This window comes from Mastigoproctus giganteus, chromosome 9, assembly GCF_048544385.1.
Source record: "Mastigoproctus giganteus isolate SK-2022 chromosome 9, ASM4854438v1, whole genome shotgun sequence".
Classification (NCBI taxonomy): Eukaryota; Metazoa; Arthropoda; class Arachnida; order Uropygi; family Thelyphonidae; genus Mastigoproctus; species Mastigoproctus giganteus.
The window spans coordinates 111,889,615-111,904,983 of record NC_143583.1 but is presented as its reverse complement, the minus strand read 5'-3'; the positions used below and the strand labels follow the sequence as shown (position 1 = coordinate 111,904,983).

Below are 15,369 nucleotides of genomic sequence, written 5' to 3'. Positions count from 1 at the left end.
CTCTCGGTGCTCAGTCCAGCAGTTAAAGGATGTAGATATAAACTAGGAGAGAGTTGTGTGTGTGTGTGTGTGTGTGTGTGTGTGTGTGTGTGTGTGTGTGTGTGTGTGTGTGTGTGTGTGTGTGTGTGTGTAAGGGTGGTAGTGGTAGATCCCTCTCTCTCTCTTTAAAATTTAACCATTTCAAGAGGATGAATTCCACTGAGATAAGTTGCATCTTTGGAACAAGAAAACCAAACAATTGAAGAATATGTCATGAGTGGTAATAAAAACAAGTATTTAAGAATAACTAACCTATTGGCAATCAAAACTAAATCAATTTTCAATAACCAGATTGCTCTTAAAAGGATTAACTCGCCTCCCAAGTTAGGCTATCTGTTTAATTTCCACCAAAATACAGTGATATGTCATACATGATAGACAATGTTAATTGTTCAGCTCTTTGCTGAACAACTAACACTGTCTATGACACCATTTCTGCACATGCTATTCACTTAATATAATGCAGTTATGAAATGTACATCACTGCTACTAAAATATGAAGTTGCAGCAAAACTGTAAGTTGGGGGGGGGGTATATTTGTAGCAAGGAAATTATCTATATGAATGAAAATGCAATATAGATCTGAAGCTGAATTACAACTATGAAAGTAAGTGCAAATTACAAACTTTAAAATGGCAATTAGTGTGACTGTGAATAGTCTATTAGAACATGAAAATAAAACCAATCTCTTCAATATAGCACTGACATGTTGCTATCCATACTAATAGGCTTTCAGGCAATTATTGTCAAGTTTTCAAGTTATGGCAGTTTATAACAGTAATATGGAAAATTAAATTCTTCCATTAAATAAAAACAACTGCAACATTGTAAATTTCTCACCTGTGCACAAATGGTAAAATTAGAGAAAGTTTACAAAAAAGCACTAAATTTTTTTCATTATTTTTTGATAATTTTTAAGCTTGCTATAAAAATAAGACTTACTCACATATTTGAAAAGATTATATTTTCACTTACTTTTTCTTACAAGATAATATAACACAAATCCTGGTGCTGAATAGTGAGAGCCATAAAGGAACTTTGGTTCTGCCATCTCATTATACCTCTCCTATAAAAGTAACAAAATGATATATTCTGACATCAGCTGAAAATGGAGTAAGTACATTAATTTTTAAGGTCAGTAAAATATTTATCTAAATGATGATTTTTAATAAATTTTTCAAGCTGGTCAAATGATTAATAAAGTGGGGGATTCCTAATTGTCCTGTAGTGAAACTGGCAATTAGTAAAAAAAAAGAGAAGAAAACGGAAATAATTCAAGAACAGTATACTGTTCTTTGCATGTCACATCCATTGTTATGTAGGTAAAACAACAGGCAACAAACTTGACTGACTGCCAAGGTCACACTGTGCACATGAGTCACTTGTGCAGTTGCTGTGTGTGCAACTCAGCTTGGTCTTAAATAGTAATAGTACCAGTATTCGCCATATAGTGCAAGGAAGCCACCGGCTTTTGCTGCATTAGCAAAAAAAAAAAAAAAAAACCCGAGTAGATAAGAAAATATAAATTATATGCTTCTCTCCTCATATAGGTAACTATCCAGTTGACCTTTGAGTTTATTCAAACTGTCAGTCTCAACTACCTGGGAGGGCAACTTGTTCCAATCAACAACTCACTGGCTAAAAGAAAACTTCCTACAATCTAATCTAAACCTCAACCCCTGTAATTTGAATTTATGTCCCCTAGTTTTGGAATTCTTTATAATAGTGAAATTTCCAACTTTATTCATTTACTAATCTCTTCCAGAGCTTTACAAACCTCAATCAGGTCACCTCTGTAGTGCCTGGATGCCAAGCTCTATAGCCCACATAATCAGGGTCTTTCCTCATACGGTCATCCTTTTGACGATCTCACCATTCTAGTTGCCCATCTTTGGACAACTAGAATTTGGACAATTTTTCAAGAAGCTCAATGTCTTTTATCAGATGAGGTCTCCATACCTGAACACAGTATTCCAAATGTGATCTTACAATTGCCTTATATAGTGGGATTATGACCTCCCTATCTCTAAAGGATGATGTTTGGTAAATTATCAATAGGACACAATGGGCTTTCCTGGATGCCTGTTTACACTGTTCAGAAAACTTCATATCTGCCTGTATTGTAACTCCTAGATCCCTTTCTTCCTCAGCTGTTTTTAATTCAAACCCCACCAAGTATAAAATTTATTTTGGGATTGCTATTCCCCAAGTGTCAGACCTTGCATTTAGCAGCATTAAAACATAGCTGCCATTTCTCTGACTGTTCTTGAAGTCATTTTGAGGGAGCATTGCCTGGCACTGATCTTTAACAACTGTACCAATCTTTACGGCATCTGCAGATTTTGATATCATGCCTTCTATCCCTTTGTCAATGTAATTTATGAAAATGAGAAGCAACAGTGGTTCAAAAACTGATCCTCAGGGGATCCCACTCCTGACAATACACCAATCTAAAGAATATCCATTAATCACAACCCTCTGCCTTCTGCCCTGCAGCCACCCAGCAATCCATCTTAGAATCTTTACAGTAATCCCAACCTGTTTCAGCTTATATATTAACCTCTCATGAGGGACTTGAGTCAAATTTGTTATTTTGTTATTTGGTTTTTAGGAGCATTAGCAACTAAGGCCATATTGCCTTGAGTCAAATGCTTTGCTAAAATACAAACTACGTTGAAATTGTTTCCTACATTCAGCTCATGAGTAACTGTGTCAAAATAGCCTACTAATTTTGTTAAATATGATTTTTCCTTAACAAAACCATGTTGTGTGTCCTTCCGAATGCCATATCTATCTAAATATCCCAGGATTGCACTCTTAATCACTGCCTCTAAGATTTTCCCTACAACTGAAGTCAAACTAACCGGTCTGTAGTTATCAACTTCATTCTTAACCTTGATCTATTGGCATACCATTGGCACTTCTCTAATTCAAAGGAATCCCCCCCCCCAGTCCAAAGATGCCCCCATAATTAACCTCAATGGTTTGAATACACTCCCAGGAGGTCTCCTTCAAAACTACTGGGTACATGCCATCAACTTTGGGAGCCTTACTTGCCTTTATGCTCAAAAGTTTTTCTAATAAATTCTGCAACTCAGCTAGAAATGGCTAGCGAAAAATTATGATCATTCTTTATTGAACAGCCCTCACATTTTCTTCTGTTAACTAAAATCCATTTTTTTATGAAGGAGTCTTCATAAAAAAATTACATTAATTCTGACGAAATGAAGATACAGAATGTTATTTTATTCACTGAAAAAAGTCTGCTGAAGATTAGAAGGTTGGGAGGGTGATTAATGACCAGAATTACATCTTTACAAACTGGGTTCATGAGCAGACTATGTTGCTTCAAAATAACAGACCAGTTACAGATTGAGAAATGACAGCTAAGGTTTAAAGATGCTAAATGTAAGATCTTGGACACCTAGTGAACAGAAACACTATGACTAACTTAGACTGGGAAGGGAAGAACTATAAGTGGTTTGGGAAGAGAAAAACTTAGGGATTATGATGCAAATAGATATGAAGCTTTTCATGCAATGTGAACAGGTGAGGATGGCACATGGCATCAACAAATGATTTATGGGATCTTTGTAAATAGAAAGAGGTCACTGGCCCTCTACAAGATAATGAAGAGACTGCCTACGGAATATTCTATTCAAGTCTGGAGATTGCATCTAAAAAAAAAAAAAGACATAGTACTTACAAAGAGGTTCAAAGAATGCTCTCTAGAATAAGATTGTTCAGGAGTGCTAAATTCTCCATATATGGAATGGCTTCTATGGTGTGAACTGTAAAGCTTGGCAACCAGAAACTTTAGGGTGGGGAAACTGAGAGATGTATCTTACTCCTGTCCTGAAGGAAATGAGTAAAATGAATTGAGTTAATGAAGAAAGGATTCTCATAAGAATCAGGGGGCCACAAATATAAAACTTCAGGATGCAACAAAGCCTGGAACTCATGAAAAAATTACCTGCCAAGGAGTATGAAGCAGGAAGCAAAGATGGAATTTTGGTTCACAGTGGAATTGGACAGTTGTTTTCTGGTGATGCAAATATTATAAATGATGGAGGATTTTTTTCACCTAACCAAAAATAAAAAATAAAAGTATTATTTAAAAACCACAACCACACACATTTATTATTTACTTAAGGTGGTTATACACATATGAGCTAGTGTTCTCAAAGCAAGACATTGATATTTTGCTCTTTTTGTGAAATATTTTCAAGGCAAATAATGGAATTCCAAGGTACAGCTTACAATAGGGAGACTGAAATACAGCCACCCCACGGCTATGTAATACTCAACTTACGGAAATTACGAAGCAAAAGCAAGAAGTATTTATGAAGATATTAAGGATAAGTATGGCGAACCCCAAGCCAAGTTTGTGGCAAGCAAAGGGTGGTTTAATAGGTTCAAGTATCGCACTGGTTTCCAAAACATTAAAGTATGCGGTGAAGTCGCCAGTGCAGATTCTGCAGTTGCAGAGAAATTTTGTGATGTGTTGGAAAAAACTCCTTCTAAATCTCCACAGCCCTCAAATTCCACAGCAACGTGCTTATCAGCTGGAGAATTAATTCTGGCTACGATGCTCGAAAGGTAAAACTTGCTGACATTATGCCTGTCTCCTCTCTCTTTTTGTAATTTTTCCTGCGCATGAGATAAAAAGACTGAATAAATAATTCTATTTACATGTTCGTTGAACATTTTTTTTTTTTGCTTCAATCAAATTTGCGAGTGCTGCATAAGCATTTAGGGAAATTCCGACTTACGTAGAGTTCTGCAGAACGCAACCCTTTTGTAAGTAGGGGAGTGGTCGTAATCTCTTGCTGTATTGGTTTTCCAAATTATTAACTGAGTGAGTTAGTTCTGATCACTCTGTCTTTTAGGTATGCCTACAGAAAATAGTCGCTTGGTTTTTTTCAATCATGAGCAATAGAGGTGGCCAGCATTTAATGTAGCATATGGTAGCTATTTTTGTAGTCCAGATCACATATATTTTTCAATTTTAATACACTATATTTCTACATTTTGGTACAGTATTCTCTGCACAAATTTAAACTCTACCTCTACTTGAGATATGTATAAGTGATTTTTAGTGTGGCATGAGAAATTTTTGTATAATGTTTTGAATATTCATATGAACCTGGCACTGTTTGAACCCTTTTGCATGCAAGTTTTTGAAATAAGTGTGAATCTGTGGTAGTCAGTTCTCAGAATGCACGTGTATTTGCAGCAGTGAGTTTGTACGGTGGCAGGCTCTACGGAGTGAGTTTCTATGTGTAATTTTTGAAGTTCTGTAAAAATGAAAACTTTGTACATAAATGCCTTTAAATATTAATTTGTTCTCTCATTTTAACTCGAGTGAAATTACAGTGAAATTATTGTCAAAACTCAAATCAGAATTAAAAAAAAAAAAAAAAAAAAAAAAATCATGGGGAAGGGGAGGGGAGAAGCTCGTTATTTTATTCAATGTCACATCCTTTACATCTATTTATGTACCATTAGATTCAATTTCATTTGATATATAGATCAGAAATATACAGAATTTATTCAGTTTTGGGATTTCAAGCCCAAATTAAACTGAAGTTAACAAGTGGAAGCTCCTTCTGATTTCAAAGCTATTTTCTGACAAATTATTATTATCCAATCAACAATTACTTAGAAACAAGTACGATATAGCAATACTTAAATATTTCTAGACAATTTGTATATGCAGATGGACATATTATGCACATTATTTGAAACACATTCAAAACATGACACATTTGTAACACAGGAAACCCATACATGAAAATCGTGCACACACACCCCTCATTTATTGTAGTAGACATTTCAAAAACATTTCCAAGCTAAACAAAAATTACTTTTCAATAAGAATACATGTAGTAATGATGAGATGCATTCCTATCTAAACTTTTTAACGTATAATGTCATAAAAAAAGTTGTTACTTTAATGATTTTCATCCAAAGTTCAGCTGCTAAAGTATTATTTTGTGATAACCTTATAAAAATCATAAAATTTAATTTAAGCTAAAAATGTAAAAAATAAAATGAAAACTTTACATGTACATAAATGCTTTTATGTATTAAACTAAAAATATAGCAAAAAATCATTAAAAACTCACTAAAAGAAAAAAAAATAATAATTACTGTATGGATTTATTGGGAGTCTGTGTTGTAGATCTCATTGCTTTTGCTGGATGCATGCATTACATCAGCATGTTCTGCTGGAGGCATGCTTGTATTTGATAACAATAACAAACTTTTTCTAAAAAACATTCAATGTATTTTGCACAGCACTAGATGCTTCTCCCTACAGATCTCCCTGTAACATTCAAATGATTGATCAAAGTCCCTGCTAACATGCAAATCCTGGTTTACTATGGGATCTATCTCTTCAATAATTCATTGCACCTAATCAATTAAAGTGGAAACATCCTACATTCTTTACTGTAATCTGACAAATAATCTGCCCTTCAGATTCTTTTTCTTCTTCAAGTAAATCTTCATTTGATAGAGCTTCAACTACGCAAAATTAACAATTATATCACCTCTCCTTCCTCAACCTTACTGAAACCCACATTTTGTGAAAGTTTAATGTGTCCATTATTACAGTTGTTGAGTTATCAACGATCTGGAAATCATACACACCTGGCTGTATTTTCTGCCACAATAAATTCGATGTTGAATGTTTGATCTCACTAACTAATATTCTCCAATACTGTTAATGTCATGATGTTGTAGTTTCAAGAATTCTTGAACTTTTGGCTTGCCAGTGTCTTCTGTTCCACAAATCATCTGGGCTGATGTTTTCTTTAAATATGTAGACTGCACCTTGATCCATAGGTTGGACCAAGGCTGTTATATTTTTTGACAGAAATTCAATTCTAACGTCATAGGACTTCTCATTTAAGTTGATCAGGTGTCCAGGGGTATTGCTGAGAAGCAACAATGCTTTGTGTGTGATATTATTTTTGCTTTTTTTTTTTTGATTGATTTGGTAGTTGTTGGCGCATCGGCTTCTGTGGCCATATTGCACCTCCCAAGGTTTTTGCAGTACTTTGATCCAAGCCCGAGGCGGGAATCGAACCCGCGACCTTTGGGTTGCCGGGCAGGTACTTTACCCACTCGGCTAGCCCGGTCGGCTATTATTTTTGCAATATTTCTCTATAGCAAGGCAGAAATAAGAAGTAGCTGACCACTTCTGAATTGATCACCACACAATAGGAAGAGATTTTTTTTAATATTCTTTAAGAACTCCTTGGATCCTCTCTGTGATGTACTAATACAGGCTTCAATTTAAAAATTCTCCTCCAGTATTTGCTCCTAAAAGAATGGTTAACCTACCTTTTTCTGCCTTGAACCCAGGTGCAGACTTTTTCCTCATGGGAAATAAAAGTTCTGGGCATTCTTTTCCAAATAAACAGAAGTTTCATCTGTAGTGAAGACCTGACTTGGGAAATATCCTCCTTTTCTACAATATGCATCTGCTGCCTCAAAATCAGTACTAGCTTTCTCTCCTGTTAATTCAAATTGTGCAGACTAGCTCTTTTTTTTTTTTTTTTTTTAATGCTCAAACCATACAGAGCTTGTGAAACTTTCACTGGATATAGATTCACTTTTTAAATCTCACTCTCAGATTTCTTTTGAATTATTGTTATGTTCCATTTTCTCCATCATCAACTATGCAAATGCAGCAATTTTTCAGCTGATGATAGACTTACAACCTGACCACCTTTACTTTTTTATCTTTTCTTACAGTATGCACAGCAGATCAAGCAACCACATTAAATTAGCAACATTAATCGCATGACCCTTTTCAAGGCACTTAAACACACTGCAAGTTTCACTTCCAAATTAATATATTTACTCTTATTAGGACAAGAAGTTGAAGATTTTTTTGAAGACAATGAGAGATAAATTCCTTTAAAATACAAAGCATAAATAATTTTAAAAAATTCACAGAGCAAAAACATGACAAAAGGCTATCATGGAAGTAAAAACAGAAAAGGTGACATGCAGTTTTAACAATTTTGATTATTAACAGTATTTTTTCTAAATTTTAACACATTAAGTAAACTGTAGCATGATTGCAAACCCATATAAACCAAAAGGAGTGAGCATAATGCCACAAACTCCAAAATACACAACAAAACCAGCTGTGTTATTCTTTTTTTTTTTTCATGTTGTATGAGAATGTAACAGTGAGACTGCAATCTAGAAATTAAAATGAAATATTGCACCAATGGAATTCAGTTGGTGCAACTAGTTGCAGTGATGTGTAAATTAGTCTTAAAGTTGAGATTAACTAACTACAACCTGTGATTCAACATATATGAAAGAAAAATGGAGTTGCATGAAACATTGACATTTCTGTAATAAGTTTCTCGGCAGGAAAACCATGCAAAAGTAAAAATTATATCCATATTAAATGAACAAGTTCTGTTTGAAAACCACACAAAACTCAAACTGTGCTAAATGGATAATCAACAGAGTCCATATGTATATATGTGTATATATATATATATATATATATATATGTGCATACTTGCAAAAGGTTTAATGCTTATCACTGCAGCTTCTTGATTAATTAAAGTCTATTGATAGTAGAGGTAGTTGGTGTGTTTAGCAAAGGGACCCAGCCCAGCTTGCTAGTCATTCCAGCTTTTAAACTGGAAATGTTAAAGCACAGCAAATGCTGTATTTTCTGGATTTTTGTGTTTCCAGCTGTGTTATCCCTTAACCATATCCAAGAAAAGAAAGTGCAATAGTGACATTTCTTTTGATAAGAAGATTAAATTTAATATGATGAAGCATTCATAAGCTGGCTAGTTTAATACTGAAATCAGTTGAGCATTTGACATGCTTCATACAACAATGGTAGCAGTTCTTAAGGACAAGGCTCAAACTGCAACAGGCTAAAGACTTAGCTGTCATGCAGGCAGAAGCAATTAGAATTCAAGGTGGAATCTGGAAAATTAAAGAAGAGGTTCAAACCAATCTTCATGTACCTATTAGTCTAGGCAAAATTAAGGACAAAACATTGTCTTTGTGAGAATCTTAAGCAACAACATGGTGAGGGCTCTAAGGATGAACTGTGACAGATGAAGCTGCTGATAAGGCGGCAGCTAGTAAATTGGAAACAATTATTAAAGAAAAAAAGTTATACCACATGGGAATTTTTCATAAAAGTTTAGCTAGTTTATTGCAATAAACTAAACTAAAACTTTTAGTAATACAGTAAATCTACTAAAGCTGCAAAATGGTGGCAGTTTAGGATTCATGCTGAATCCTATCTTAAGATTTTTTTTTTTTTTTTGATTTGGTAGTTGTTGGCGCATCGGCTTCTGTGGCCATATTGCACCTCCCAAGGTTTTTGCAGTACTTTGATCCAAGCCCGAGGCGGGAATCAAACCCGCGCCCTTTGGGTTGCCGGCCTATCTTAAGATCATGAGGTACTTAGCAATCCACTAAGAGGCTGACCCTTGTCAATCCACTGATAATTTTTAACTCACTGTTAAAAGTGCAATAAATCAAAAAAAAAAAAAAAAAAAACCTCCATGTGGTTAAAAAGTGTGTTATAGTCCCTCTGAAAACCACACAAAAGTGAAATAGTGCTAAACAAGGGATATGTTACAGAGCCCACACATGAAATACATATATATGTGCATAATTGCAAAAGGGTTAATGCTTATCAATGCAGCTTACATGATGGATAATACCAGTCTTCTTTCATAATTAGCCCACAAAAACCCAATGAAGTATGTTTTTTTTTTTTTTTTGATTAGTAGCAAATTGGCTAAACTCATTGTTAGGAGGAGAGGAGAGGGGAGAATGTGCTTAACATGTTGACTGCCTCATCGTCCGTATATATATACCTGACACCATTAGGTTTTTCAGATGTCTTTTTTTCTAGGTTTTTTGTCAGGCATATATTGCTGACATCCACTGTTTCAGTGGGAGCTGCGTTGGCTGTATAGCGCTGACGATTGTTGGAAATTTACTTTATTTTTGAAAAGCGTGGCCTCCGTTGATACATGTGATGAAATTTGCATGGTGCTATGAGGAAAAAATAAGCGAGTAACTGGTCATTATTTAAAAATTCTTTATTATGAATTTTATAATTACAAAATCATGATGATTTATGGTGTTGTCAAAAACACTCCAAACACACAAAAGGCTGGCGAATACAGTCTGGGCAATACATCGAAACACTTTTCCCCTTACTGCTAGCAACTGATCTTCCTTCCGACTTTCAATTTTGCGTAACAAAATATGCACATTCTTCTAACTTTCCTGTTTGTGTTGAATTTTTCGTTAGTATATGAGGGTTACCACATTTTGGCTTTTCACGTTTCTCTTTCTGTTCTATATTTAGCAAATCAGTAACTACTTCCTGAAAGCTTCTTAATTTTATTTGTTTTCGCACGGCACTCTTGTATACCACATATGCATTGACCACTGATATACCAAGTATATATTCTATCGCTAATTTCCGGTACCACTTTAACCCCTTTCTTAGCATTGTGCCATATGAACCCATTTGATCCAACAGATTAATGCCTGCCTTTCCTTTTTTATATGCTAGAATAGGAAGTTGTTTTTGTTTGGTTTCTTTTTATCTTCCTTTACTGGTGGACGGTCCATCAACTGTTTCTGGGGCTTGCTTTGTTGTTAGTAGTCTCGCATCTCACCACTTTAAAACAATAATTCCATTTTTTTCTTCCTTGGCGATCATCTCCCCTTTATTTAGCTTTCAGTTCATGACTTGACCGGGCGTACAGATTCTGGGACCGCAAGTGGCTGGAAAGTCTGTGGATTGGATCCTCTGGCAACAATAGCATAGAGATAGGGGAGTACAACTTCACTCCCTTTTTGAGGCGGTGGTTTTTGCCAGAGAAAAATGTTTTAGTTTTCCACGCCCCTAGGCCACTTCCGGTTCTGGTACACGTGAATGGGATACTGAGTATGCACCTGGTCATCCACGTGTACCACGAACCTGGTATTTAAGAATGTGTCGTTTAAGTTTCATTATTGCTGAGGAAGGAGGCAGACACCTCCGAAAGCTTCAATAGTGTTTTTATCGCTTTAAAATTTATATTTTAACACATTTTAACGTATTTACTTTTTTTTTTTTTTTTGTCTCAAACTAGTTTTTTGCAAATAATCAATTTTTGTAAATATTATTTTACAGTTTTTTGTAATATTTTATTTTATTATTAAACCAGTTTTAAATGGTTGGGTAACTGTTTAAATTTGTGGTATGGATAATCCCAACCATAGAGGCCTTATTGCAGATATAGTTCATGACTTCTTTGGGCATACAATTTTTAATGTACCAGCAACATGAGTTTTTTGATGAAGAAACGATAACGGCAGATGATAGCTGGTATAAAAATTGTCTACGTACAAGGTGCAGCCTTCATTTAGAAGTCTGTGCGATAACTCTTTGCAGACCTTTGCAGCTAAACCTACAGATTTTATATAATTTTCAGATTTACCTGAATAGATTTTGCTTGATCTATTCACATTTACCTGAATAGATCAGGTATATCCTTCAGTGGAAGATAACTTGAACAGCTTGATTGCATATCTGTGCACTTTGCTGATGCTGATGCAATCGAGGCAGTGTTAGGTGGGTCGGAAAACTGCTAGCTTGGGGGGAGACAAAGACGAATAGATTAACAGTAGCCACTGGCAGAGGTGAAAGAGATTCTTGCACTGCTTCTATTGGAATGAGCAGAAGCCTGAAAAACAAGATGCAGGATATTTCAGAGACTGCCGGGAGTCATTGCGGTACAAATAAACACATGGGTTGTGTTAGGGTAGCTAAGAATAGAAATAGGTGCATGTATACTTGCGTGTACACCAATGCTAGGAGTTTAGTAAATAAATTTGATGAATTTGAGGTATTGCTCAAAACATCAAAGGCAGATATTGTTGGGATATCAGAGACGTGGTGTCACACAGATATAAGGAATGCAGAACTGGAATTTGGAGAGTACAACGTCTACAGAAAGGATAGACTGGATAGGAAGGGAGGAGGGGTTATGCTATTAGTTAAGAAATACATAAAATCCAAGGAAGTGAAGCCAGTGGACATCGCTGGACAATGCAGTGCCGAGTCAGTTTGGTGTGGCATAGGCATTGGGTTATCAAAATTGGGAGTAGGAGTGTGCTATAGGCCTAATGACTCTGATGAGTATAATAAGATACTGTACAGGGAAATAGAGTGGGCCAGTAAATCAGAGAGTCTTATAATGGGAGATTTTAATTTCCCAGATATTGACTGGAATTTGGGGGCTGGTCACTCACACACTAGCAAGGCTTTTGTGGATTTATTGGATGATTGTTTTCTACATCAGCATGTTCAGGAGGCAACTAGAGGGAGGAATACTCTTGATTTGATCATCAGCAGTGATTCTTCATGCATTAAGAATCTGCAGATAAATGAACCACTAGGTGGCAGTGATCACAGTGTGCTGAAGTGGGATTTACTCAAAGAGGTAACTACCATTAGGGGTAAAGGGAAGGGTTATTGCTTTTATAAAGGCGACTACGATGGACTGAGACAGTATTTAAATTCTATACAGTGGTACCAACTGATGATGTTACCAACAGCAAATGCAAAATGGGAAGCATTCAAAGAACTTATCTTGGAAGCTACTAGGCTTTACATACCAACTAAGAAATATTGTTCAAGGTTTAGGCCTAAATGTATGTCAGATGAACTGATGAGGCATATGGCAGAGAAGAAACATGCATGGGATACATACAAATTAACACATGACACAGAAGCCTATGATAGATACAAGTTGATCTGTAACCAAGTTACAAAGGAGGTTAGGCAGGCGAAGGCAGATTACGAGAAATCTTTGGCAAGGGATGCAAAGAAAAACAGCAAAGAGTTCTTTACTTATGTAAACTCTAGAAGGAACGGGATGAATCAGATTGGTCCACTTGATATCGATGGGTCAACTGTTGATGATCCTGCTCAGGTAGCTAACAAACTAAATGAATATTTTGCATCGACATTCACACATGAGGAGTTATTTAGCGAGGGGAAAGACAGAGGTGTATTCAACTCTAGCAGTAAGCTAGAGAATCTTGTAATAACTGAGAGTAAAGTGGAGGACAAATTGTTGAAGATAAACACAAGAAAGGCACCCGGGGTGGATGGGGATCTATTCAGTTATATTAAAGGAGGCAGCAAAGGAAGTAAGCAAACCCTTAGCCATAATTATGAGAGCTTCCTTGGACTCAGGGGAGGTACCCACAGACTGGAGATGTGCAAATGTCACCCCAATTCACAAAGGAGGATCAAAGGCTGACACAAGTAATTATAGATCTGTGAGTTTAACTTCTGTTCCAGGAAAATTAATGGAGGCACTAGTTAAAGAAGCACTGCAGGATCATTTAGACAAGACTTCAGCTATAGCTCGGACACAGCATGGTTTTGGTAAGGGGAAGTCTTGCCTGACCAATTTGATTGGATACTATGATGCAGTCACAAAGCAACTGGATGCAGGGAATAACTTTGATATTATATACTTGGATCTTAGAAAGGCTTTTGATACTGCTGCACATGGAAGACTGCTGCACAAATTGGAGCAGTGTGGCATTGGAGGCAAATTGCTGCTGTGGATAAAGGGGTCGCTGAGGGGGAGAAGACAGAGAGTGGTAATCAATGGACACTGCTCGTCGTGGACTAATGTTATTAGTGGAGTCCCTCAGGGCTCAGTGTTGGGTCCATTATTGTTTTCTGTATTCATAAATGATATTGATGAGGGTATATCAAGCTTAATGTCGAAGTTTGCAGACGATACAAAGGTTGGCAGGGTTGTCAACGACACTACTGACACTATGCTGCTGCAACAGGATCTGGAAAAGTTGAGCACATGGGCTGAGAGGTGGCAAATGAAGTTTAACATTGACAAATGTAAAGTACTACACATGGGAAACAGCAACCCCAGAGCAACGTATCAACTCTGTGGTACTACAACTGACAGTGGTAGAGAATGAAAGGGACCTGGGGGTGGTTGTGCAGGCAGATATGAAGTTCTCTGAGCAGTGCAGACGGGTGGCAAGAGTAGCTCATGGTGTGTTGTCAATGATATATAGGAATTTTTCTAGCAGGGACAAGGAGGTGATTATTCCCTTGTATAAGGCAATAGTCAGGCCACACCTAGAGTACTGTATACAGGCCTGGAGGCCTCATTTCAAGAAGGATGTAGAGCTGCTGGAACGAGTACATAGGAGGGCAACAGGATTAGTGAATGGAACAAAGGGGTGCTCTTACGAAGAAAGGCTTAAGTTTTGCAAATTACAGTGTCTGGAGACTAGGCACCAGCGAGGTGATCTGATAGAGGTGTATAAAGCCTTGAATGGTTTGAGCATGCTCATTGCTGATGGGATTCTTCCTCTCGCTCAGAATAATCACCTGAGAGGGCATAAATTCAAATTGAGGAAAGACAGATGTAGGATAGACGTGCGAAAATTTGCCTTTAGCCAGCGGGTGGTTGGTTGGTGGAACAGGCTTCCATCCCTTGTCGTGGAAGTTGATAGCCTAAATAAGTTTAAGGCTCAGCTGGACGGGTATTTTGAACGAACAGAGGGGTGAAGTGGAAGTGGTTTTTTTGGCTGATGCTGCATAAGCTTGCTTTCTTGCATCAAATGCCTCTACTAATGCTAATGCTAATGCTAAAAACTTTATTTGATATATATTGTTGGAATATCAGCATACCTCCAAGGAATAAGAGTTTCAATGACACAATCTTGGCCGGGGGAAAATATTTTCTGATATTTCAGCTGCAAAACATCTATCAGGTGTTGTATCTTACTGAGCCTGTGCCCTGGAATAGCAGTTTCATTGTCTGAAAAGTGAATGAGGTGCAACAACAATTCAGATCTGTTGTGAGACAATTTTTGTTACTAAGTTATTTTATAGATAGGTTAGATTGACCGGTAAGATGCAATACTCCCCAATCTTACTAGTCCCATTGATTCTATCACTGCTTCTAATGGAATGAGCAGCAGCCTGGAAAACAAGCTGCAGGGTATTTCAGAGGCTGCTGGGAGTCATTGCGGGATGAGAAAATACATGGGCTGTGTTAGGGTAGCTAAGAATAGGAACAGATGCATGTATACTTGCGTGTACACCAATGCTTTCGTATACAGTGGGATGATTGAGTTTGGAAAATAAATTTGAGGTGTTGGTCAAAACATCAAAGGCAAATACTGTTGGGATATCAGAGACGTGGTGTCACTCAGATATAAAGAATGCAGAAATGGAATTTGAGGAGTACAGGACAGGAAGGGAGGAGGGGT

The 15,369-nt window shown here is 36.7% G+C and overlaps 1 protein-coding gene across 1 annotated transcript in view; it reads right to left on the bottom strand.

Annotated features, from left to right (window-relative positions):
* LOC150080645 (protein FAN-like) overlaps window positions 1-15,369 on the bottom strand; it is a 411,353-nt gene that overhangs the window by 231,846 nt on the left and 164,138 nt on the right. Inside the window, exon 15 of the mRNA XM_090380769.1 lies at window positions 1,015-1,105. Coding sequence (XP_090236895.1) covers window positions 1,015-1,105 — 91 coding nt within the window. The remainder of the gene's footprint in view (window positions 1-1,014; window positions 1,106-15,369) is intronic.